The sequence below is a fragment of the Rhinoderma darwinii genome, chromosome 1, assembly GCF_050947455.1.
Source record: "Rhinoderma darwinii isolate aRhiDar2 chromosome 1, aRhiDar2.hap1, whole genome shotgun sequence".
Lineage (NCBI taxonomy): Eukaryota > Metazoa > Chordata > Amphibia > Anura > Rhinodermatidae > Rhinoderma > Rhinoderma darwinii.
The window spans coordinates 219,134,787-219,162,679 of record NC_134687.1 but is presented as its reverse complement, the minus strand read 5'-3'; the positions used below and the strand labels follow the sequence as shown (position 1 = coordinate 219,162,679).

General features: G+C 46.0%; 1 protein-coding gene across 7 annotated transcripts in view; it reads right to left on the bottom strand.

Moving 5' to 3' along the window:
- The window catches only part of SEPTIN11 (septin 11), a 124,825-nt gene extending 111,737 nt beyond the window's left edge, over positions 1-13,088 (bottom strand). For 6 of the 7 annotated variants that reach the window (XM_075861657.1, XM_075861694.1, XM_075861665.1 and 3 more), the window contains exon 1: positions 12,922-13,088. In XM_075861657.1, the coding sequence (XP_075717772.1) occupies positions 12,922-12,948 (27 nt within the window). In that variant the 5' untranslated portion in view covers positions 12,949-13,088. The remainder of the gene's footprint in view (positions 1-12,921) is intronic. The other variant, XM_075861672.1, reaches the window with a different exon arrangement.
- Positions 13,089-27,893: the final 14,805 nt, after the last annotated feature.

Here is a 27,893-nt window from a genome sequence, read left to right as displayed (position 1 = left end):
TTCACACGTGCACTACCTCGCAACATGGGACTTACTGCAGCCCTATGAATGCATGGTCTAGCATACGCTAAACCGGAGTAACATTTTTATCAAAAATAACAGATTCGTTATTAACCAAGTTTAGGCTAATATTTATGGGGACTACAAGACGTCTGCTGTCGGGGAAAAACACTTATTGGACAGGTTAATTTAATCTGTCTTATCCTATAGTTTTCCCCAGAGAACATGCAGCCAATGCAGTCACCTTCCAAAGGTAATGCCAAGTCCCCGTAAAGGAGAAGTGTCCTGGCCACTCAATGTGATGCCTGAAGAGTATGGTAAATACATAAAAATTTGGTAATCACTTGTATCAAGCTACAGGGTCAGCCCTCCAGGCTTTATTATCTAGCATGTGTTAAACTAAGTGTTGGGGGCAGGGAGGTTGAGTAGCCTGGCCTTTTCAGTATCAATGAACTAAAGGGCCTTTAAGGGTATGTGCACACACACTAATTACGTCCGTAATTGACGGACGTATTTCGGCCGCAAGTCCCGGACCGAACACAGTGCAAGGAGCCGGGCTCCTAGCATCATACTTATGTACGACGCTAGGAGTCCCTGCCTTGCTGCAGGACAACTGTCCCGTAGTATAATCATGTTTACAGTACGGAACAGTTGTCCTGCAGCGAGGCAGGGACTCCTAGCATCGTACATAACTATGATACTAGGAGCCCGGCTCCCTGCACTGTGTTCGGTCCGGGACTTGCGGCCAAAATACGTCCGTCAATTACGGACGTAATTAGTGTGTGTGCACATACCCTAACACCTGCAGATATTCGGCCGGTGCAGCGAGCGCTGATCAACGAGACATCGTTGATCGGCGCTCGTTTGCTTCGGTCACACGGAGCTATGGATGGGGACGGGCAGTCGTTACTCCGATCACACGTCCCCAAACATTATCATCATGTCGGCAGCGCGTCTCCCTGTTTACAGGGAGTTGTGCTGTCAACAACGATAATATTAAACTTTTTTAAAACGATATGACCAGCAGATGATCGAGCGTTTGCTCGTTCATCGGCTGATCGCTGCCCTTTTTACACAGGGCAATTATCGGCAACGAGCGTTCTATGAATGCTTGTCTGCACAATAATCTTCCTGTGTAAAACCCCCTTAACGACGAGCGACGGATATATCCGTCACCAGCAGATGTTAGTTCCCACATAGAGACGGATATATCCGTCACTCTGATCGGGTGGGTACTGCCAGCGTACCCAAGCGATCAGCGGCCGGAGCACGGCTGTTATACACAGCCTGGCTCCTGCCACAACTGCCGGAATCGAAGCACCCTCCGATTCCGGCAGTTTAACCCATCAGATGCCGCTGTCAAAAGCCACAGTGGCTTCTAAAGGTGTTTGACAGAGGGAGGGAGCTCCCACTGTCACCCCATCGGCGCCCCAGCAAAGAAATTGCGGGACGCCGTCGGGTTTCCATGGCAGCCGGGGGCCTAACAAAGGCTTGGTATACTAAGTATACCAAAGCATTATATAAGCGATCAGCAGATCGCATGGTTAAGTGTCCTGGTGGGACAAAAAAAGAGAAAGTAAAACAGTTAAATAAAAGTAGTTTTATTAAGTAAAAGTGTAAAAAAAAAAACAAAAAAAAAACAAAAAAAAAAAACACATACACATATATTGTATCACCGCGATCGCAATGACTGGAACAATAAAGTTAACGCATTAAGCCGCCGGCTGAACGCCGTCCAAAAAAAAATAAATTCCCACCATAAAAATGAATCAATAAGTCCCATGTACCCCAAAATACTAACAATACTACACCTTGTCCCGCAAAAAACAAGCCCACATATGGCTAAATAGACGGAGAAAAATAAAAGTTACGACTCTTGGAATGCAGCGATGCAAAAACAAGTAATTTTTTTTTTTTTAAAGGGTTTTTGTTCTGCAAACGTAGGAAGACATATTTGGTATCCCCATAATCGTGCCGACCCATCGAATAAAGGTAACATGCCGCATAGTGAACGGCATAAGTTTGTAACGTGAAAAACAATGCTGGAATTGCCGTTTATTTTCAATTCTTTCCTAAAATAAAGTTAATAAAAGTTAATCAATATACTATATGCACCCAAAAATGATGCAATTGAAAAATACAACTCGTCCCGCGTAAAACAAGCCCTTATACGGTTATGTCGACGGAATAAAATAAAAAAACGTTTCGAATCTTGGAATGCAACAGTGAAAAAACAAAAAATAATCCTTGGTCATTAACGCACAAATGGCCTGGTCATTAAGGGGCTAACCCCAAAATTTTTAAACAATAGGTCCTTACTGTTTGTCTATGGATAGTCTACTACTCCTTTACACATTGCAGTTTACTAAACACCAGCAGCCAATCAGAGGGGTTTGCCGTAAATGTCGAACGTATATGGCTGGCTTAACCAACCTGATCTACACAACCATATGAATCAAACTATCTTTATTTACATAAAAACATATGCAAGACATCTCGTAAATTATAAAAAAAAAAAAACCTTAAAATTACAGTGAAGTACACATCATATAGATAGCGCCGTCAAATGTTAAAACACTGTCGAGAGGTAAACTGAGATAAATATGCACAGATGTTTACATTAAAAAAATCAAGGCGATCTGAAAAAACAAGGGTCTAAAAGAGGGTAATACGAGAGCATCAACTCATGTGGAAACTCCTGTTTCCAGTCCTCATTTCTATTCATACATAAGGTTCTAATCTGAATATTTTAACTTAATCCTCTAATTAGCATTTCTTTGAAATCTGATGTGACTAATTAGTGGGGGATTAACAACCATAGCAAGTAGGATTTTTAGAGAGTAAAACAAACCGTCAGGAACGGAAGTGCAGAAATGTCAGAACTAGATAGATACATGCAGGCATCAGCTTTTAGGCCAGGGTTACACCTAGACTTTTTGTAGCGCTACGGATAGATTCTAACTATTGACCTAGAGCAGCAGTCCAAATGAGTACATTCAGTTGAATGCAATCTTATAGACTGCAGATGTCACTCAAGAGTTAAAATCAATGAGTAGCGCTACAAAAAGTCTAAGTGTAGCCCTAGGTCTTATAAAGGGAACTAATGTGTAAATAATAAAGGGTAATGAATTCTAAAAATAAAACATTATACTATTGTCATGTACAGGATTGTAGCCTTTCATACTGAAAGTGTGAAATAAGATCTACTGTTTAGTCCAGAGGAAACGATCTTCCTATGGTTCACAGGAAGAAGCTGCCAGTGGATATCTCAATTAAAAAAAACTGTATATAAAGCCTCCTGTATCAAAAAGAAAATTACCATGTTGCCTATAGGAACCAATCCATGAACATTTTCTAAACTGAACAGGAAATATAAAATGTGGACTATCGGTAACAAGGCTGTTATTATGAGGCCTGTTATCTCCTGAATTATTATCTCGACTGATAAAGGATTGGACAGATAGGCTGCATTCACATCTGCGTCAGGGCTCCGTTCCGTCTTAAAGAGGCTCTGTCACCAGATTTTGCAACCCCTATCTGCTATTGCAGCAGATCGGCGCTGCAATGTAGATTACAGTAACGTTTTTATTTTTAAAAAACGAGCATTTTTGGCCAAGTTATGACCGTTTTTGTAGTTATGCAAATGAGGCTTGCAAAAGTCCAAGTGGGTGTGTTTAAAAGTAAAAGTCCAAGTGGGCGTGTATTATGTGCGTACATCGGGGCGTTTTTAATACTTTTACTAGCTGGGCGCTCTGAAGAGAAGTATCATCCACTTCTCTTCAGAACGCCCAGCTTCTGGCAGTGCAGATCTGTGACGTCACTCACAGGTCCTGCATCGTGTCGGCCACATCGGCACCAGAGGCTGCAGTTGATTCTGCAGCAGCATCCACGTTTGCAGGTAAGTCGATGTAGCTACTTACCTGCAAACGCTGATGCTGCTGCAGAATCAACTGTAGCCTCTGGTGCCGATGTGGCCGTCACGATGCAGGACCTGTGAGTGACGTCACAGATCTGCACTGCCAGAAGCTGGGCGTTCTGAAGAGAAGTGGATGATACTTCTCTTCAGAGCGCCCAGCTAGTAAAAGTATTAAAAACGCCCCGATGTACGCACATAATACACGCCCACTTGGACTTTTACTTTTAAACACACCCACTTGGACTTTTGCAAGCCTCATTTGCATAACTACAAAAATGGTCATAACTTGGCCAAAAATGCTCGTTTTTTAAAAATAAAAACGTTACTGTAATCTACATTGCAGCGCCTATCTGCTGCAATAGCAGATAGGGGTTGCAAAATCTGGTGACAGAGCTTCTTTAAGCCTCCATCAGAACGGAGCCCTGACTGACACAAATGGAAACCATAGGTTTCCGTTTCCATCACCACTGATTTCAATGGTGACGGATCCGGCGCCAATGGTTTCCGTTTGTCTCCGTTGTGCAAGGGTTCCGTCGTTTTGACGGAATCAATACTACGCTATTGATTCTGTCAAAACGACGGAACCCTTGCACAATGGAGACAAATGAAAACCACTGACTGGATCTGTCACCATTGACCTATGGTCCGTTTGTGTCAGTCAGGGCTCCGTTCTGATGGAAAGCTAAGACGGAACATCAGAATTCAGCCCTGACACAGATGTGAACGAAGCCTAAAATGCAAACTACTGGATCTCTGTCCCGTCAGTAGTCCCAATAGACATTATATTGCTGGTAGAATCAGTCCACTCTTAGGCCAGCTTTAGGCCTCCTTCACACACTTCTGCATTTTAAAATGTATATAAAAAACACCACCAGTTGAAAGCGTTTTTAAAGGCATTTTGTACATGTTTGTACATTTTTTGGAGGCGTTTGTAAAATTCTATAGAGAAGCCTATGGAGATGGAGAAAAAACGCCAGAAAACGCCTTACCTAAAGAATGCTGTATTTTGCTAAAAACTATTCTACCAATCTAGCCTTTAGCTCAATACACAGAATTAATAAACCAGCCAGAGCAACACATGAAATATTAGCAATGAAAGATGTATTTGTTAGACACTATGGAAGCAACTTAAAATAGACATGCAGTTTCATGCAAATAACATATAGGGTATGTGCACACACACTAATTACGTCCGTAATTGACGGACGTATTTCGGCCGCAAGTCCCGGACCGAACACAGTGCAGGGAGCCGGGCTCCTAGCATCATACTTATGTACGATGCTAGGAGTCCCTGCCTCGCTGCAGGACAACTGTCCCGTACTGAAAACATGATTACAGTACGGGACAGTTGTCCTGCAGCGAGGCAGGGACTCCTAGCATCGTACATAAGTATGATGCTAGGAGCCCGGCCCCCTGCAGTGTGTTCGGTCCGGTACTTGCGGCCGAAATACGTCCGTCAATTATGGACGTAATTAGTGTGTGCGCACATACCCTTAATCATTATATATTGAAATGTTCTGTAATAGCTGAATACCAGTAACCGGTTATCTTTTATGGGATGTTTTATACAAATACCTTCTAGATCTTAGCAATTCCATTTAGAATAATAGGGGAACGGGTGGACGCATTCGGTTACATTTACACTGTTAGGGTATGTTCACACGGCAACGCAAAAAACGTCTGAAATTACGGAGCTGTTTTCAGGCGAAAACAGCTCCTGAATTTCAGATGTTTTTACAAGTGCACACGTTTTTTGCGGCGTCCATTACGGACGTAATTGAAGCTGTTTTTCAATGGAGTCAATGAAAAACGGCTCCAATTACATCCCAAGAAGTGTCCTGCACTTTTTTGACAGCGACGCGTAAAATTATACCTCGTCTGCACAGAACATCGTAAGACCCATTGCAAGCAATGGGCAGATGTTTGCCGACGTATTGGAGCCGCCTTCTCAGGCGTAATTCGAGGCGTAAAACGCCTCCATTACGTCTGAAAAAAGGTCATGTGCACATACCCTTAGGAATTATCCCGCTGAACAATTAAAAAATTGGCATAAATTTGCCCATTAAACTCTATAGGCATGTTGCCACATAGATCAGGAAAGTGCACCACAGACGTAACGTGAATCAAACCTAGTGAAAATCTGATAAGATAGACTAAATTACTACTGCACAAATTCAGCTTGCTTGATTTATCAAGCTCAAAGGCAGGAAGAACCAATTGCTATGGGTGTGCCTGATGACATCAGCAGTGACATCCTGGTCAAACCCTATGTCCCTCTTGCTGTCACTAAAAGACGTTTGGTGATTAACCATTAAAGCAAATAATAGAAACTATTGCTTGGCATCTATGTCTATACGCTACTATCAGGCAGCCCCTGCACACGTAGGTGATTTGTTGCGGTTTGTCTGACCGGATTTGCAGGCTGAAAATCAGCAGCAGAAGACTGTTGCAGGCAAGTGAATACAATTTAAAAAAAAATAAAAAAATCTTAGGAACCCTCACAGTTGCTTACAAATTTTTAATAATTTTCCATGGTAAATGCAATATGTGGCTATGGTCTATGGTTTCAAACAGCCCAGCTGAAGTAAACTCCAAATGCGATGTATCCTTTTTCTGCCCAAAATGTACAGCATAAACAAAGAAAAAAAAGAAAAAAAAACAAGAACAAAAAGGAATTCTGCAGTATAAGGGGGATATAACACTAGATACCTCCTGGCATCTAAGTGGATACTTTTGGTTTAATGTTGATGCTCTTAAGGGGCAGGAAAAAGCCCCCTCTCAATGGTCTGCACATACTCAAAATACAGGGCATGCTATAGTGCCAGGCTACCAACACTGAACTTCAAGGCTGATGATGGGCACAATTCAAACTCACCCTCCTTGCTGACAGCTTGAGTGTCATTGAGAATTAGGGTATGTTCACACGGCCTATTTACGGACGTAATTCGGGCGTTTTTGCCCCGAATTACGTCTGAAAATAGCGCCTCAATAGCGCTGACAAACATCTGCCCATTGAAAGCAATGGGCAGACGTTAGTCTGTTCACACGAGGCGTATATTTACGCGCCGCTGTCAAATGACGGCGCGTAAATAGACGCCCGCGTCAAAGAAGTGACCTGTCACTTCTTTGGCCGTAATTGGAGCCGTTATTCATTGACTCCAATGAATAGCAGCGCCAATTACGTCCGTAATGGACGCGGCGTTCAAGCGCCTGCACATGCCGGTACGGCTGAAATTACGGGGATGTTTTCAGGCTGAAACATCCCCGTAATTTCAGCCGTAACGGACGCCCTCGTGTGAACATACCCTAACTCTGGGCAGCCACTACTCAGGAGCATAAACTTATCAAGCTCTTATTTGACCCTGTTCACATGACGGAAATGTCACGCTGATTTTGTGTCTGTGTTCCGTTTGTTTCCATCAGCTCCATCTGGTCTATTGGCTGTGTTTGACATGGCAGCTCAGCCCCATTTATTTGAATGAGGATGAGCTGCAATACTAGACACCGCCCAGAGTGGCGCTTTTTCTGGGGGACTAAAAGCAGACCCATTTTTCTAGTCATGAACAACCACCTTTTTCTCTTTTATTTATAACAAGTCAATCTAGAAAATGATGCAGCCGTACCGAATATAAAAACTGCAACTGCAGTTTTTAAGTGAAAAAGACAACAACTATATAAATAAAGATTATTAATACTACTTAAAAGGGCATGTACAGGACGTGGTGTGGTTTGGGGGGGGGGGGGGGGAAACCCTGTGGCTGAATAAACTAAACTGCATCACACTGGGCTTTGAATGAGCTGTATCGGCTTCGGAGGCTCCATTAAAAGCCGTCTTCACAGATTCCATCACAGATTCAGCGCCATATTTTTACAGCAAAACAAGGGAACCAGACAGACCCCATTATAAGGCAACGGGGCACCGTTGGTGTCCATCATGAGACAGATCCCTCACAGCTTGAATTCTGGTTTTCTGCCCGTGTGATGGAACACAAAAACGAAATTCACAACGCCAATGTAAATTCCTGCTTGTATGTAGCAGCTGGGAAAATGTACAGTATGCAAAACAAGTTAGTAGAGATAATCACCCCATATGACATGCAATGCTGAACATTCCCACATTAAAGTGACAAGCAATTTCTCAAAGTGAAATTGACCAATAACAGCTGTGCATTATTAGAGTGTGGGAAACGGACAGAGAAAGAGAAGCCAGATAACCCATAGATGATGTTATTTCAACTCCTGTGCAGACAACTATCCAGGACAGACAACTTATGTTTAACTCCATTCCTAATACAGAGCAATTACAACTTCTCCCATCATAATAAAAATATTTCATTAAAAAAACAAAACACGGAGATCCTACCGAAAAGCAGATTCATAATTTTAGAGGGAAACCGCCCAACGCATTTCCGTCTGACATGTATTATTCTCTGTTTTCAGCCAGTTCAGGTTGGCGAGAAGTAGACGGCCAGGAAGTCCAGAAGAATGTCTTACTCCATGATCACTATAAGGGTATGTGCACACACACTAATTACGTCCGTAATTGACGGACGTATTTCGGCCGCAAGTACCGGACCGAACACAGTGCAGGGAGCCGGGCTCCTAGCATCATACTTATGTACGACGCTAGGAGTCCCTGCCTCGCTGCAGGACAACTGTCCCGTACTGTAATCATGTTTTCAGTATGGGACAGTTGTCCTGCAGCGAGGCAGGGACTCCTAGCGTCGTACATAAGTATGATGCTAGGAGCCCGGCTCCCTGCACTGTGTTCGGTCCGGTACTTGCGGCCGAAATACGTCCGTCAATTACGGACGTAATTAGTTTGTGTGCACATACCCTAAGGCCTCATGCACACGACCGTGCTCGTAATTACGAGAACGGCCGGCCACGGGCAGCCGGCTGCTTTTGCGAGCCGTGCTCCCATTATAAAGTATAGCAGCACAGCCCGTAAAATGAAAAAATAGAACATGTTCTATTTTTTTAACGGCACGGGCACCTTCCCGTGAGAAAACGGGAAGGTACCCGTGACTAACAGAAGTCTATGGGCCCGTTATTGCGGGTCGTAATTTATACTCACCCCGGCCGTAGCCATGGCAACACGTCCCTTTTTTCAGAGCGTATCCCAGCCTCCTGGGATGACGCTGTAGTCCATGTGACCGCTGTAGCCATTACATGAGATAAAACGTCATCCCAGGAGGCCGAGCTGCGCTCAGAAGAGAGGATCGTGTCGCTAGGACAACAGCAAGGAGTAAGTATGAACATTTTTGTTCCTGCAGGATTTCCGCGATCATGCAGTGAGTAGAAAAGAGGACCGGGAACCACTTTCTAATGATCGGTGGGGGTCCCAGTGGTGGAGCCACAGCTATCATACATTTATCCCCTATCCTGTGGACATGGGATAAATATTGAAGGTGGGAAAACCCCATTAAAAGACAGGTATAGTTGGATATTGTCTCCATACCAGTGGTCTGCCAGACTGTGGCTCTGGATTATTTTGCCTAATGGTAGCCTGTAAACCGCAAACAACATTGGGAATAGAACTGAGCCCTGTGGTACTCCATATTTGAAGAGATGATGAGCTAAAAGATACTCTTTGTGGTCTGCCAGCCAAGAAGGAACGCTACTGAAGAACTGTGCCATCAAGTCTACAAAACTGCTTATAGGGGTTATGCCTAGATCAACATTTATCACCTATGGTGATGTGTCCGATCACGGGGGGCCCCACCGAAGGAGCCCCACCAATCACTAGAATGATGGGTCACAAGCTCTCCTTTCCTCACCACCACCACAGTAATGAGGAGCTTGAATGGTGCGGCAATCAAGCATGCGCCCTCCCACTGATTCAATGTCTATAAAGACTTTGTCCGCCGCTCCATTCAAAGTTCTCCACACTGCGTGCTGTGTTGTGTGGAGGAACAGGGGTCTCAGGACCCTTGTTATAGTGATCGTGAGGGTACTAGCAATTAGACTTTTATCACCTATCCTGTGGACAGGTGATAAATGTTGATCTTGGGACAACCCCTTTAAGTCTATGTATTAAGATGTCATAGTCAACTGTGTCAAATGCTGATGAAAGATCTAAGAGTATTAGGCCGGATTCACAGGCGTGTTCGGTCCGTGATATACGGTTCGCATGCCGACAGTATTTCCCGGACTTAACACACTGCAGGGAGCCGGGCTCTTATCGTCATAGTTATCTATTACGCTAGGAGTCCCTGCCTTGCTGCGGGAAAACTGTCCCGTACTGTAATCATGTTCTCAGTACGGGACAGTTTTCCGCAGCGAGGCAGGGACTCCAAGCGTCATAGATAACTATGACGCTAGGAGCCCAACTCCCTGCAGTGTGTTCGGTCCGGGAAATACTGTCGGCATATGGTCCGTATATCATGGACCGAACACGCTCGTGTGAATCCGGCCTTATGATGGTGCATTCGCCCCTGTCTCTTAGTACTCGAGTGAGCTCTGATTCAGTGCTATGTTTTTTTTTCTAAAGTCAGACTGGAAAGTGTCATGATTCAATCACGTGATGGTCTGGTGTCTAGTTGGAAAGCAACAGTTTTTTCTATAACTTTCCCTAGGAAGGGCAGGTTAGAAACTCGTCTTGAGACTCCAACACTAAATTTGAAAAGATATAGCTTCCATGGATCCAGCATGCCCATTTGCATATACCCTTACAATTTCTCGAAGGTTTAGGATATCCAAATAATTAGATTCTTCTTTCCACCACCGAGATGGAAAAGCCAATTTGTATTTTTATTTTATCTTCTATTACTTTTTCTCTCCCCGCCCCTTTTTTTTTTGCCTCCTAATTTACTATTTAAAAGGGTTTGTAGAGATCAACTATTATGATACAGTTCTTTTTGAATTCTACTTGACAATAATTCTGATTTAAAAAAAAAAATTGATTATTTAGGCCTTATACACACAAACATATTTCTCGTCCGTGTTTTAACAACGGACAGCACACTGACCCATGCAATTAACACGTCCATTTTTTTCACAGAGCTTATTTCTGATGCAAGAAACTTTACGTTTTTGTGGACCAGACTCGCCCATTATCTGTGTGCTGTCCGTTTTTTCAGGGATCATTTGCTAAAGAAAAAGCAGGGGGAAAAAGCGAAACTAGGAAGCGCTTGCAGATGAGAAAAAAGGATGACACACAGAAACCTTTGTTTCTTTCTTGCTATTTTTGTGTTTACCCAATTTTTTTTGATTGACGAAAAACAAGTCTGTAGTTACTCATAGCATCTGGGTCCATAAAGGAATTCTCTAGAAGGGGCTTATAGGCTTTGGGGGTTCTTATTTTACTGAAATGCATATATTCAGTGATAACAACTTTTGTAATTTACTTTGATTTAAAAAAAAAAAATTCTCTTTTTTACTTCTGCAGCTTCTATGTATCACAGTATATGGAAGCTGCAGAAAGCCGTTCTGAGCAGAATCCGTCAGTGAGCTGCACTAATAGCGACTCTTCTCTGCTCCTGAAAGACTTTCTAAGCTCAGTTATGATCAAGTCAGGATTGTGATCTCTGTTTCATCTACCAGATCAAATTATGACCATAGAGTCTTATATTACGGTTACTGACAGTTAACGTCATTCTGTATTGTTTTTTAGATGCCAGACCGGATAACAGAAACTTTGTCTATAAAGTAATGGGCACATTTTTTCACAGAGTTGTCTTGGTGGAATAGTTCTGCACAGTTAATATTGAATGATAGTAATGGCTCTTTTTACAGCCTTCTCTTTCTAAGCTGGAAGTTTAGTGCTCCTTTAAGAACTAGAGCGACAGCTTGAAAATACTTTTGGACTCTGCATTAGTCAGTGAACAGAGACTTTGCCATGTAAAATTGAAGGGGATTTTTTTTTTTCTCTTGCTTCCATTTACATGTTCTGCCCACACAGCAGAGATAACTAGACTGTATTCAGGGAGGAAATGATAACTGTTTGTCCAAGGGCTGGATGAGGGGGGAAGCCAAGAGCGGGATGGGGTGAGGCCCCTCCATCCGGCTATTGCAGCCAACAAAGAGATGCCTTCAGATCTTATATTGTAACCTCTAACACCTCTTCTGGCTGTAATACTAGAAGCATGCAAGCGGGTTCACACATGCCAAATCACAAGAGCCCCTTGTTGCCTTGGCTTATCATACTGGGACCTCTGACAAACTCAAAAGCTTGGACCAGAGAAGAGGAGAAAGAACCACTCCCTTTTATTAGAAATATGAACATCTTTTGTGAAGTTAGAAAAAGGGAGAATACAAATTTGGGACCCTCGCCAAATATCCACCACATTTAACTAGGCACAAACAATCGTGATCATTCTTGTTTTTTATTTTTTTTCATCCACGTTGAGTCTTTGTAGAATATTATGCATTGCAAATGATAATAAACAACCAAATAAATAAACAGTATACAAACTGCAGCCTTATCAACAAAACATTGCATTATCATCAATTGCAAAAATTTATTTCTGCAAAACCGACTTATTTCACTATAATGGTTACACAGATCTAACCAGGCGGTATTCAGATTGTCAGCTCTTGGGCTCAGTCCACGTCAGTATGTTTTTCTACTATTCTATTCAACAGTGCCGCAAATTTTCCTTCCATATAACCAAGGCAGATAGGAAAACCCACAGCGTGTGTAAACCAAGCAGGCTGCTGGCACAGCTACATGACACATGAGCCAGGCTAAAAATACATTCATGTTATTGCACTGATGTGTGCATGGGCACAGATCTAGGTGTGTGCCAGCAGCTCTGCCCGCACTAGAATGGATCCGTTATATAACGCACTCCTACGCTTTATAAAAAAAATATATATATATATATATGTGTGCTCATCCTCTAATCCTAGCGGCTTCTACTGCAGGATGGAGGGTAATCTACAAGACGAGACCGTAGTAGACAAAGGAGCAGCAGTGGTCAGTGATGGAGACACACGAGGTCTGTTATCATTATCACAATGCTACATATAGAACAATGCCATGCAAACATGAGCCAACTTACAGTCTGCCTGCCCACTGCCACTGCCATGCTGCGGTCCTGCTGGTGCTAGAGGAGGAGAATGACGGAAGGGAGAGAGAGAGCATGCGAAGCTGCCAGATGCTGCACACAACCTCACTGACTGCTGCTCACCCAGCGCTGGAGGAACATGGCCACCACAGGGGAGGAGGGTCCTCGCAACTCACGAAAGGGGGGAGGGGAGTTCACACATAAGAAAATTCTCGGTGACGAGAGCAGCTTGTCGTGTACCTCAGCTCCGGGGTTATAGCGGAAGATGTTGATGGTGTATAGAAGTCCCGGGCCGCTTCATAGTCCATAATAATGACTGAGGCGTCTGATATATCAATGGCTGGTACGGCGCACCCCCCTATAGGGAATGGAGGGTCCTGTGTTTCTGAAGACTAGTAGTGAGGCGATAGTGCGGGAGATTGTGTACAGTATATTAAGAGCCAGTGCAGAATCTATAGGTGATGTACAATATCTGGCCAAAAGTCTGTGGACACCGGACCATCACACCTATATGAGCTTGTTGGACATCCCGTTCCAAACCAAGGACGTTAAGGGTATCACGACCATTTTTCAGGCTTAATGGACGCGTTTTACGCCTGAAAGGCGGCTCCATTACGTCGGCAAACATCTGCCCATTGCTTGCAATGTGTCTTACGATGTTCTGTGCAGACGAGCTGTCATTTTACGCGTCGCTGTCAAGGAAATGCAGAACACTTCTTGGGACGTAATTGGAGCCGTTTTCATTGACTCCAATGAAGAACAGCTCCAATTACGTCCGTAAAAGACGCCACGAAAAACGTGTGCACTTGTAAAAATGTCTGAAATTCAGGAGCTGTTTTCTCCTGAAAACAGTTCCGTAATTTCAGATGTATTTGGCGTTGTCGTGTGCACATACCCTTAGGGTATGTTCACACGCCCTATTTACGGACGTAATGCAGGCATTTTACGCCTCGAATTACGGCCGAAAAAAGGGCTCCAAGCCGTTTGCAAACATCTGCCCATTGAATTCAATCGGTCTTACGGTGTTCTGTGCAGACGGGCTTTTTTTTTACACGCCGCTGTCAAAAGACGGCGTGTAAAAAGACGCCCGCCTCAAAGAAGTCTTTATGGACCTTGCTATATGCACTGGGGCACAGTCATGCTGGAACAGAAATCGTCCGAGCCCCAAACTTTTACCATAAAGTTGGACACATACAATTGTCTTGGCATGCTGAAGTATTAAGATTTCCCTTCACTGGAACTAAGGGGCTTAGGCCAACACCTGAAAAACAACTCCATAGCATTATCCCTCCTCCACCAATCTTTACAGTAGGCAAAATGCTATCACGCAGGTAACGTTCTACTGGCATTCACAAAACACAGATTAATCCCTCTAGAGAACACCATTCTACTTCTCCAGAGTCCAGTGGTGGCGTGCTTTATATCACTCCATCCAAGTTCACTGGCGGCGGCGTGCTTTATATCACTCCATCCAAGTTCAGTGGCGGTGGTGGCGCGCTTTATATCACTCCATCCAAGTTCAGTGGCGGTGGCGGCGGTGGCGTGCTTTATATCACTCCATCCAAGTTCAGTGGTGGCGGCATGCTTTATATCACTCCATCCAAGTTCAGTGACGGTGGCGTGCTTTATTTCACTCCATCCAAGTTCAGTGACGGCGGCGTGCTTTATTTCACTCCATCCAAGTTCAGTGACGGCGGCGTGCTTTATTTCACTCCATCCAAGTTCAGTGGCGGCGTGCTTTATATCACTCCATCCAAGTTCAGTGGCGGTGGCGGCGTGCTTTATATCACTCCATCCAAGTTCAGTGACGGCGGCATGCTTTATTTCACTCCATCCAAGTTAAGTGACGGCAGCGTGCTTTATTTCACTCCATCCAAGTTCAGTGACGGCGTGCTTTATATCACTCCATCCAAGTTCAGTGGCGGCGGCGTGCTTTATATCACTCCATCCAAGTTCAGTGGCGGCGGCGGCATGCTTTATATCAATCCATCCAAGTGCAGTGGCAGCGGCGTGCTTTACATCACCCCATCCAAGTTCAGTGGCGGCGGCTTGCTTTACATCACCCCCATCCAAGTTCAGTGGCGGCGTGCTTTACATCACTCCATCCAAGTTCAGTGGCGGCGGCGTGCTTTTTATCACTCCTTCCAAGTTCAGTGGTGGCGTGCTTTATATCACTCCATCCAAGTTCAGTGGCGGCGGCATGCTTTATATCACTCCATCCAAGTTCAGTGGCGGCGGCGTGCTTTATATCACTCCATCCAAGTTCAGTGGCGGTGGCGTGCTTTATATCACTCCATCCAAGTTCAGTGGCAGCGGCGGCGTGCTTTATATCACTCCATCCAAGTTCAGTGGCGGCGGCGTGCTTTATATCACTCCATCCAAGTTCAGTGGCAGCGGCGTGCTTTACATCACCCCAGCCAAGTTCAGTGGCGGCGGCGTGCTTTATATCACTCCATCCAAGTTCAGCAGCGGCGGCGTGCTTTATATCACTCCATCCAAGTTCAGTGGCGGCGGCGTGCTTTATATCACTCCATCCAAGTTCAGTGGCGGCGGCGTGCTTTATATCACTCCATCCAAGTTCAGTGGCAGCGGTGTGCTTTACATCACCCTCATCCAAGTTCAATGGCAGCGGCGCGCTTTACATCACACCATCCAAGATCAGTGGCAGCGGCGTGCTTTACATCACCCCATCCAAGTTCAGTGACGGCGGCGTGCTTTACATCACCCCATCCAAGTTCAGTGGCAGCGGAGTGCTTTACATCACTCCATCCAAGTTCAGTGGCGGCGGCATGCTTTATATCACTCCATCCAAGTTCAGTGGCGGCGGCGTGCTTTATATCACTCCATCCAAGTTCAGTGGCGGTGGCGTGCTTTATATCACTCCATCCAAGTTCAGTGGCGGCGGCGGCGTGCTTTATATCACTCCATCCAAGTTCAGTGGCGGCGGCGTGCTTTATATCACTCCATTCAAGTTCAGTGGCGGCGGCGTGCTTTACATCACCCCAGCCAAGTTCAGTGGCGGCGGCGTGCTTTATATCACTCCATCCAAGTTCGGCAGCGGCGGCGTGCTTTATATCACTCCATCCAAGTTCGGCGGCGGCGTGCTTTATATCACTCCATCCAAGTTCAGTGGCAGCGGTGTGCTTTACATCACCCTCATCCAAGTTCAGTGGCAGCGGCGTGCTTTACATCACACCATCCAAGTTCAGTGGCAGCGGCGTGCTTTATATCACTCCATCCAAGTTCAGTGGCGGCGGCGTGCTTTATATCACTCCATCCAAGTTCAGTGGCGGCGGCGTGCTTTATATCACTCCATCCAAGTTCAGTGGCAGCGGCGTGCTTTACATCACACCATCCAAGATCAGTGGCAGCGGCGTGCTTTACATCACCCCATCCAAGTTCAGTGACGGCGGCGTGCTTTACATCACCCCATCCAAGTTCAGTGGCAGCGGAGTGCTTTACATCACTCCATCCAAGTTCAGTGGCGGCGGCATGCTTTATATCACTCCATCCAAGTTCAGTGGCGGCGGCGTGCTTTATATCACTCCATCCAAGTTCAGTGGCGGTGGCGTGCTTTATATCACTCCATCCAAGTTCAGTGGCGGCGGCGGCGTGCTTTATATCACTCCATCCAAGTTCAGTGGCGGCGGCGTGCTTTATATCACTCCATCCAAGTTCAGTGGCGGCGGCGTGCTTTACATCACCCCAGCCAAGTTCAGTGGCGGCGGCGTGCTTTATATCACTCCATCCAAGTTCAGCAGCGGCGGCGTGCTTTATATCACTCCATCCAAGTTCAGTGGCGGCAGGGTGCTTTATATCAGTCCATCCAAGTTCAGTGGCGGCGGCGTGCTTTATATCACTCCATCCAAGTTCAGTGGCAGCGGTGTGCTTTACATCACCCTCATCCAAGTTCAGTGGCAGCGGCGTGCTTTACATCACACCATCCAAGTTCAGTGGCAGCGGCGTGCTTTACATCACCCCATCCAAGTTCAGTGACGGCGGCGTGCTTTACATCACCCCATCCAAGTTCAGTGGCAGCGGAGTGCTTTACATCACCCCATCCAAGTTAAGTGACAGCGGTGTGCTTTACGTCACCCCATCCAAGTTCAGTGGCAGCGGTGTGCTTTACGTCACCCCATCCAAGTTCAGTGAAAACATGATTACAGTACGGGACAGTTTTCACGCATCGAGGCAGTGACACGCTCATGTGAATTAGGCCTAACTTGCAGATGGTTAGCAGAAATAATGCAGTACGGGTCTATGATACATTGAGGGGACTCCACAGTGTCCTCTGTTTCAAATGACCTCGACAGGGCATCGGCCCTCACATTTTTGTCAGCGGGACGGTAGTGGAGCACAAATTCGAACCGGGTGAAGGACAGCGACTTGGCGGGCTTGACGGGGGTTCAGCTGTTGAGCCAACTGGATATATGTAAGGTTCTTGTGGTCGGTGTATATCAGGATGGGGTGGGCAGTGCCCTCTAGCAAATGTCCCTACTCCTCCAGAGCCAATTTGATGACCAGTAACTCCCGATCCCCAATAGAGTAATTGTGCTCTGCGGAGGAAAAAAGTCTCGAGTAATAGCCGCATTCTGTAAGGGGGGCGCCAGCGGGTGAATTTCTCCTGCTCTGCGGCCGTGTCTTCCGTCGCTCGCTCTCTCCTTCTCCTCCTCACAGTGCAAAGTGCATGTGAGGAGGATGAGGAGGGTATGTTTTTTGCTCCCTGTAGGAGCTTCGGCAACGCTGTGGCCGGGGATTGGGGATTCCGCTCCAGCAGAAGTCCCTGACTTCACTGTGTCCACACAGTGAAATCAGGGACTTCTGAAGATGAATCCTCGGCGATGTGGCCGGGGATTCCACTCCAGGAGAAGTCCCCAGCTTCACTGTCCATATATGGACACAGTGACGTCAGCGGATTCCCCTCCAGGAGAAGTCCCTGACTTCACTTTGTCCATATATGGACACAGTGACGTCAGACACTTTTGAAGGACATTGAAGTCATGGACTTCTCCTGGAACGGTGGCGCTTTCTACAGACAGGTAGGGGGGGGGGTGCCATCTATGGGGGTGGGGGGTGCTGTGTAGAACTACCTGCAGGGGGCTGTGTGGCATTACCTATGAGGGGGCTGTGTGGCATTACCTACAGGGGGCTGTGTGGCATTACCTACAGAGGGCTGTGTGGCATTACCTACAGGAGGCTGTGTCCACTACCTACAGGTGGCTGTGTGCCACTACCTACAGGGGGCTGTGTGCCACTACCTACAGGGGTCCGTATGGCATTACCTACAGGGGGCTGTGTGGAATTGCCAATAGTGGGCTGTGTGGCATTACCTACAGGGGGCTGTGTGCCACTACATACAGGGGGCTGTGTGCCACTACCTACAGGGGGCTGTGTGCCACTACCTACAGGGGGCTGTGTGGCATTACCTACAGGGGGCTGTGTGCCACTACCTACAGGGGGCTGTGTGCCACTACATACAGGGGGCTGTGTGCCACTACCTACAGGGGGACTGTGTGGCACTACCAACAGGGGGGCTGTGGCAGTATCTACAGAGGGCAGTGTGTGGCATTATCTACAGAGGGAAGTGTGTGGCAAAAATGTACAAATGAAATTCATCCGATTTTGAAACGGACAGGGAAAAAAACGGATGCAAAACGGGTCAAAATCGGCCGTTAAAAATGGCAACACGGAACGGAATCGGAACGGATGCAAACCGGCCGGGAAAAACTACCCAAAACGGCCGATAAATAAGAATAAGCCCTTATTCACATGACAGGGTTTCCCGTCCGGGTGACGGCCGTTCATAAATCGGCCGTCACCCGGCTGCATTAGGAACAATAGACCCCTAATGGGGCCATTCACACGACCGATTTTTTGAGGGCCCGGGAAACCTGCCCGTCAAAAAATGGGACACGCCCTATTTTCGGCCGTTTACCCGGCCGCCCGGCTCCCATAAAAGTCTATGGGGCCGGGTAATACATGGCCATCACCGGAATGTGTCCCGAGTGATGGCCATGTATTCCGTCGCTCGTGCTCTCTCTCCTCCTCCTCACAGTGCAGAGTGCATGTGAGGAGGATGAGGGTCTTTTTTTGCTCCCTGTAGGAGTCGGAATCCCCAATCCCCGGCCGGGGATTGGGGATTCCGCTACAGGAGAAGTGCGTGACTACACTGTCCATATATGGACACAGCGAAGTCACTCACTTCTGCAGCGGAATCCCTGACGCTATGGCCGGGGATTCCGCTACAGGAGAAGTGAGTGACAACACTGTCCATATATGGACACAGCGAAGTCACTCTCTTCTGCAGCGGAATCCCCGACGCTATGGCCGGGGATTCCGCTACAGGAGAAGTGAGTGACTACACTGTCCATATATGGACACAGCGATGTTGTCACTCACTTCTGCAGCGGAATCCTCGACTCTATGGCCGGGGATTCCGCTACAGGAGAAGTGAGTGACTACACTGTCCATATATGGACACAGTGACGTCACTCACTTCTGAAGCGGAATTCAGGACCTGTGGCAGGGAATTCCTCTCCAGGAGAAGTCAGTGACTACACTGTCCATATATGGACAATGAAGTCAGTGACTTTTCCTGGAATGTGGGGTGGGGGATGGGTGCAACCTACAGGGGGCTATGTGGCATCACCTACAGGGGACTTGGTGGCATCACCTACAGGGGGCTGGGTGGCATTGCCTACAAGGGGCAGGGTGGCATTACCTACAAGGGGCAGGGTGGCATTACCTACAAGGGGCAGGGTGGCATTACCTACAGGGGGCAGGGTGGCATTACCTATAGGGGGCAGGGTGGCATTACCTGCAGGGGGCTGGGTGGCATTACCTGCAGGGGACTGGGTGGCATTACCTACAGGGGGCTGTGTGGCATTATCTACAAAGGGCTGTGTGTGTCAACAAAGTTAAATGAAATTCATCCGATTTTAAAACGGACAGGGAAAAAAACGGATGCAAAACGGGTCAAAATTGGCCGTTAAAAACGGCAACACGGCCCGGAACGGAATCAGAATGGAATCGGAACGGATGCAAACCGGCCGGGAAAAACGGCCCAAAACGGCGTAAGGCCTCATTCACACGACAGGGTCCGAGTGCCGTCCGTTTTGGGCCGTTTTTCCCGGCCGGTTTGCATCCGTTTTGCATCCGTTCCGGGCCGTGTTGCCGTTTTTAACGGCCGATTTTGACCCGTTCTTTTCCCTGTCCGTTTTAAAATCGGATGAATTTCATTTAAATTTGTTGCCACAAACAGCTTTCTGTAGATAATGCCACACAGCCCCCTGTAGGTAATGCCACCCAGCCCCCTGTTGGTAATGCCACCCAGCCCCCTGCAGGTAATGCCACCCAGCCCGCTGCAAGTAATGCCACCCAGCCCCCTGCAGGTAATGCCACCCAGCCCCCTGCAGGTAATGCCACACAGCCCCCTGCAGGTAATGCCACCCAGCCCCCTGTAGGTAATGCCACCCAGCCCCCTGTAGGTAATGTCACCCTGCCCCCTGTAGGTAATGCCACCCAGCTCCCTGTAGGTAATGCCACCAAGTCCCCTGTAGGTAATGCCACCCAGCTCCCTGTAGATAATGCCACCCTGCCCCATGTAGGTAATGCCACCCAGCCCCCTGTAGGTAATGTCACCCTGCTCCCTGTAGGTAATACCACCCAGCTCCCTGTAGGTAATGCCACCCAGCCCCCTGTAGGTAATGCCACCCTGCCCCCTGTAGGTAATGCCACCCAGCTCCCTGTAGGTAATGCCACCAAGTCCCCTGTAGGTAATGCAACCAAGTCCCCTGTAGGTAATGCCACCCAGCCCCTGTAGGTAATGCCACCCAGCCCTCTGTAGGTAATGCCACCCAGCCCCCTGTAGGTAATGCCACCCAGCCCCTGTAGGTAATGCCACCCTGCCCCCTGTAGGTAATGCTGTCAGGGACCATTACGATGTATATTGTTTGCAAAAATACTATCCTTACATGTATATATTGTGACAACCTGGGGACCACTTAGCTCATGGGATCGCCATCACCCGGGTGAGATGGTTGGCACACATAGAAAGTTCACTCCAAAAAGGTTTAAACCAGCCACAGCTAGTTTTATTGTCTTCGCAACAGCAGTCAGTGGTACAACAATCTGAACACCTTCTGAACACCTCTGTAGGAACACCTTCCTACAGAGAAGATTTCTTTGTGTTTCTTTGTTCAATAAAAAGTTCACTTCACTTCCAACCTCACTGAGGGAGGATCTATACCAACTGGTCTCGTGGTATATTTTCTCCATGCATGCTGTAATGATGGGGGTAGGGAAACAGACAAGTGAGCCCTAATCTACCCGCCACTCAGTCCCTGCCTACTTGCAACGACCCGCCCTAGGTGACGGGGTACAACTGGGCGACGGTCCCTACGCTCAGTAAGTGCACGACAGACAAACAGACAAGGGTACACAAAGCTAAGGGAAATGGGGCGGTTGCCCACGGCAACACCGTGAGCAACAAGAGTGGTGAACGAGCCGAGTCAAACCAGGAGTGTACGAGGTACCAAACGCTGAGCAGGAGAGTAGTGAACAAGCCGAGTCAAACCAGGAGTGTACGAGGTACCAAACGCAGAGCAGGAGAGTAGTCAGTAAGCCAGGGTCAGTATGAAGCAGGGTCAAATAGTTCAGAAGCTGCAGCAGGGCCAGGAAACCACACGAGAAGAATCACAAGCAAAGAGGAACAGGAAAGGCAGGTATAAATAGACAGAGGGTGGGAGCTAGCTCCGTCTGGCCAGGCTGTGATAGGCTCTCCCACTCCTAAGCCTGCCATCCTGAGTGGTGGAAGATGGAGTCAGTCTCACAGACATAGAAGCAGGTGCAGACTGATTACCTATGGTGTATACACAGAAGCTGTGCCTGACAGATCCTTTACACATGCCCTCAGTTCCAATTTACTGAGGTTGTTATTCGGTGTGGAATAACAGGGAGAAGGAAGTTTAACCCTGACATTTGGCGCCCGAAGCTTGGGGCCACACTTGAGGGGATATCGGAATCCGGACAACCGACAATCACAGGGTGAAACAGATGACCCAGGACTGCCCCCTGAAGGAGTTTGATCACCTCCACAATAACACGGCAAGTCAGTTGATTTTATTAATCTTCGACTTATCTGTGTTAGTGGACGGTCTTGTGGGAATATGTATAGCCCTTGTCGGTTGGCTGGATTATCTCAGGCGACAGGGGCGACATTCCCGCTGTGTGGTCACGAACCCGTAAGAAATTAGTCGCGCCCGACTAACCATCCTCTGGGTAATTAGGGACTAGATAGAAAATATAACCTGTCTTATACAGGGGCACGCGGGTACAATACGTGCGATAAGTCGTGGATAGTATTTTAACCAGTCTTATACGCGGGCACTATAAAATGTGTGATAAGTCGTGTGATAAGTCGTGGGACAGGTGCACGCGGGGTGCAAGGCACTGATAAGGCGCACACGGTGTGTGTATAAACACTGATAAGTCGTGGGTAATATATTGGCCAGACCAGAGGGTTGCAGGCCAAAAGGTGTTATATAAATTACGTGTATAATATAGACGGTTAGAGTGGATGGTTTACGGTCCATATTCAAATCATCAGGATCACCCGTACCCGGACGATCCTATTCGTATAATTTGGTGAAGAGAATGGAAGTTGGAAATAAGAAAGGTATTGTATGTTATATGTATTAGAAACCACAGGACCAGCAGCCGCCCTGTAATGGCGTCCGTACCTCATGTTGAGTGTGTCCTCATTGTGGGCAGCAAAACCCCCTCACAGCTGAGCAATGTGCTTCCTGTGGGAGAGGCTGCCCCCCCCACCCCTGATGAGGTCACTCCCGGCCCAACCAAATCAGTATGAAATTATAGCCTTGTTAAAGGGAATGTGACGCTAGAAAAAAATGTATTTTTTTTTTTAGTTAAACAATTCGTGTATAGGTGATTAAACATTGTTCTAATTTCTTAATTTTTTTCACGAGTCAGGAAATATTATAAATTAGATTCTAATTTATAATATTTCCCAGTGCTGGTCACTAGATGGAGCAATTCCCAAAATTGCAGCATTGCATGTGGTAAAGCAACCACATTGCTTTATACTGCAAAATTTGAGAAAACTCACTCGCTCTAGTGAGCTCTCAGAATCCCCCCCTCCTTTATCCTGGCTAGTGCCGGTAGAAACGAGGGGATTACATAGTTACATAGTTACATAGTTAGTACGGCTGAAAAAAGACACATGTCCATCAAGTTCAACCAAGGGAAGGGAAAAGGGAAGGAAAAATTTCTACACATAGGAGCTAATATTTTTTTGTTCTAGGAAATTATCTAACCCTTTTTTAAAGCCATCTACTGTCCCTGCTGTGACCAGCTCCTGCGGTAGGCTATTCCATAAATTCACCGTTCTTACTGTAAAGAAGCCTTGTCGCCTCTGCAGCTTGAACCTTTTTTTCTCCAGACGGAGGGAGTGCCCCCTTGTTTTTTGAGGGGGTTTTACAAGGAACAGGATTTCACCATATTTTTTGTATGTGCCATTAATATATTTATATAAGTTAATCATGTCCCCCCTTAGTCGTCTTTTTTCAAGGCTAAATAGGTTAATTCTTTCAATCTTTCCTCATAACTTAAATTCTCCATGCCCCTTATTAGCTTCGTTGCTCTTCTTTGTATTTTTTCCAACTCCCGGGCATCCTTTCTATGAACTGGAGCCCAGAACTGAACTGCATATTCTAGATGAGGCCTCACTAATGCTTTGTAAAGTGGCATTATTACATCCCTGTCCCGTGAGTCCATGCCTCTTTTAATACACGACAATATCCTGCTGGCCTTTGAAGCAGCTGATTGACACTGCATGCTGTTATTGAGTTTATGATTTACAAGTACACCCAGATCCTTCTCAACAAGTGAAGCCGCCAGTGTAGCGCCCCCTAGGACATATGATGCATGCAGGTTGTTGGTACCCAGATGCATAACTTTACATTTATCTACATTAAACTTCATCTGCCAAGTGGACGCCCAAACACTTAGTTTGTTTAAATCTGCCTGTAATTCATGAACATCTTCCATAGTCTGAACTATATTACATAGCTTGGTGTCATCTGCAAAAATAGAAATAGTGCTATTAATCCCTTCCTCTATATCATTAATAAATAAGTTGAATAATAGTGGTCCCAGCACTGAACCCTGGGGTACACCATTTATAACCGGTGACCATTCAGAGAAGGAATCATTGACCACAACTCTCTGGATACGGTCCTTGAGCCAATTCTCAATCCAATTACAAACTATATTTTCTAAACCTATAGTCCTTAATTTACCCATTAGGCGTCTATGGGGGACAGTGTCAAATGCCTTTGCAAAGTCCAAAAACACTAAATCCACAGCGGCCCCTCTGTCTAGACTTCTGCTCACCTCTTCATAAAAACAGATTAGGTTAGTTTGACAACTTCTGTCCTTAGTAAAACCGGGATTGAACGGTCAAACCTCCTACACTGTGTGTCGCCATTTTTTGAGCTAACACACAGTGTAGTAGGTTTACATACACTAGTAAACACACAGTAAAACACTTACATTCACAGAAATAACTTACCTGCTCCAGCCGCCGCCGCTCCCTCCGGTCCGTCCGCTCAGTCTGCTACCTCCCGCTCCAAGTGCACAAGTCCAGAAGCCGCGACCGGAAGTAGTAATCTTACTGTCCGGCCGCGACTTCCGGTCCACAGGAAAATGGCGCCGGACGTCGCACAGTTCAACTTGGGCTGTGTGGGAGCGGCGCATGCGCCGTTCCCACACAGACGGCGTACAGCATAGTGGATGGAACGGGCCCCATTCACATTCACTATGGGACTGTATGTGCCGTATTCCATGTCTGTATGTGTCGTTAATCGACACATACAGAAATGGAAAAAAAAATGGCAGCCCCATAGGGAAGAAAAAGTAAAATAAAACTGATGTAAAAATTTTTTTTTTCGTGACACTGTTCCTTTAATTTTGTTATTTCCCTCAGTAACACATGCTGCAGTGTTTCTTCTATTCTAGATTCCGTCCTGCACGCTGTGCACTGGTGAGAAGACATGTCATCATAATATAGAGATGGTGGCCGACAGATTGGACACTGTTACAGATTATGTGTTTGATGTTTTGAACGTAGATAATTCCTATACAATAGTGTGATGAATGATTGCAGATATGTACGTTGTTTTGCCGGCATTGAAATTGTTAAGATTGTGAGAATAGAAGCTGTGAGGAGTGAGTGTGTGACCCCCTCCTGTAGAATGCGATGGTGTGGGCGAGGGGGGCTGTGTGCAGTGTGAAAAGCAGACTGGTATACAGGGCGTGGACTGATGAGAATTGATTACAATATTGCACTGATTTTAGATCTAGATTGTATGCTCTTATTTTTAACAGCAGTAATGTCGAAAAACAAAAATTCTTAGGGTTTTGTGTATGGGGTTAAAATCAGTTTATTTTTCTGTGTAAAGAAAAGTTTCTTATCTTTGCGCATGCGCTGTTGTTGATAAAAGTTACGTTGCATATTTATGTGTTATGATGTGATAAGATTTAATGTGTTTTGATGTTAATTCAAATGTATTAAACTACAGATATTGTGAGACACGGGGTCTTGAAAATGTATGTGCCCCCACTGTTCCCTATTTTTATATACAGTTTATTGGTTTGCAGTAATTAATATTACCGATATATTATTTTCTGTATTATTGAATAACTAATTACTAACCTGTGATCACCCCCTTTGGTGCCCACAGGTTAAGAAAAAAAAAAAATATATATATAATATATATATATATATATTATATATAATTTCAGGCCACCACAGTGTCCTTCTGCCGTGCTGTGATCTGTCACCTGTCGCAGTACCCGGTCGCCATCACTCTGCTGTGTCCCTAGATTGCCCACTGCCCGAGTTCCCTGTTAGGTAGCATTGCCACGTCTCATTTAGTTTTTCCCCTGGTAGGTAGGTTACCCTTACTAATTGAATACAGCAGGGTCTGTTCTCATTCCACGGTTGAGAGTAGCGGTTTATTTTTTGATAAAAAAAAAAATGTTAAAATTTTTTTTTAAAAACAATTTGAAAAAAAAACGTACACATTTTTTTTTTCGTTAGTTAGGTAGCAAAAGTTTATCAGTATGGCCAAAAGAGTCTTTTTAGCCGAGGAAGCATATGAAATGCTGTGTTCCGACACGGACAGCGCGAGTGAAGGTGAAGAGCAGTTCGTGCTCCCATCTTCCTCTGCATCCAGTGACTCTGAATCTGCACCCCCCAGTCGGCGCAGAAGAGCCGTAGGTCCTGCTCTGCCTGAGCTGACCTGGGAAGCTGCGGAGAATTATACCCCCCAGGTGCCTGAGTTTACAGCCCGCTCAGGCATTCAAATTGAAATTACGGGTTTCAGCCCCATTGATTATTTTAAACTTTTTTTTTCAGACTCCCTTTTAGCGTTAATGGTCCAGCAGACCAACATCTATGCGGAACAATTTATCGCCCAGAACCCTGACTCTTATTATGGGAGAAGCCAAAATTGGACCCCCACAAACCTAGTGGAATTGCGGAAGTTTTGGGGCATATTTTTAAGTTTTGGTCTAATAAAAAAGCCTAGTATTGGTCCCTTGATATTTTATATAACACCCCCATTTACCGCACAGTAATGACAAGGAAGCGCTTCGAAGCCATCCTGAAATTCCTTCATTACAATGATAATAGCCAGTGCCCACCCCCACAGGACCCAAATTTTGATAGGCTATATAAAATACGACCATTGATTGCCCACTACTCCCAAATTTTTTCCCACGTTTATACCCCCCAGCAAAATATTTCGGTGGATGAATCCCTAGTCAGCTTCAAGGGTAGACTGCACTTCAGGCAGTATCTACCCAATAAAAGAGCCCGGTACGGCATAAAGCTCTACAAGCTGTGCGAAAGTGCCACCGGTTACACCTACTCCTTTAGGGTCTATGAGGGAAAAGACTCCCATATAGATCCCCCAGAATGCCCCCCTTTCCTTGGAATTAGTGGAAAGATCATATGGGATCTTATCCATCCTTTACTTGGGAAAGGCTATCATCTTTATCTGGACAACTTTTATAACAGTGTCCCGTTACTAAAAGTTCTCTCGTCCAGATCCACCTTGGCGTGCGGAACAATCCGCAAAAATAAGAAGGGCCTCCCCAAAACATTGCTGGGTCAGATCATAAAATTAGGAGAGAGCAAAGCTTTCTGCTGCGACGATCTGCTCCTCCTAAAGTATAAGGATAAAAGGGACGTCCTTATACTGACCAGCATACACGACAGCAGAGGCAGCCTAGTCCCTGTACGTGGATCCACTTCCCAAGTCCCAAAACCATATTGTGTACAGGAGTACAACAAGTATATGGGTGGCGTTGACCTGTCCGACCAGGTTATAAAACCATACAGCGCCATGCGCAAGACCAGAGTATGGTATAAGAAGCTGTCTGTGCATCTTACACAGATGGCTTTATACAACGCCTTTGTCCTCTACAGATATGCCAGCAGTGGAGATACGTTCCTGCAATTTCAGGAAAAGGTCATAAAGTCCCTGATATTTGGTAACCAGGAAGGAGAGGGCAGTTCATCTGGCTCTTCCGTCAGTAGGATAATTCCCGGCCAGCATTTCCCCACAGAAATCCCCCCCACTGAAAAAAAAGAGAAGCCCCAAAAAAAATGCCATGTGTGTGCCAAGCGAGGCATTCGTAAGGACACCACATACCATTGTGAGACGTGTCCCACAAATCCCGGCCTGTGCATGAAACAATGTTTCAAAATTTATCATACCTCCTTGGATTTTTAATTTATTTATTCTTTATTCACCTTTTCTGTCTCCCATACTGGCCATGACCAATTATTAATTTTTTTACTGACCAGCCCCATTTAAAATTTGATCATTTAAAATTTGTAAAAAACCACCTAAAACAAAACTAAATATTCTCACTATACC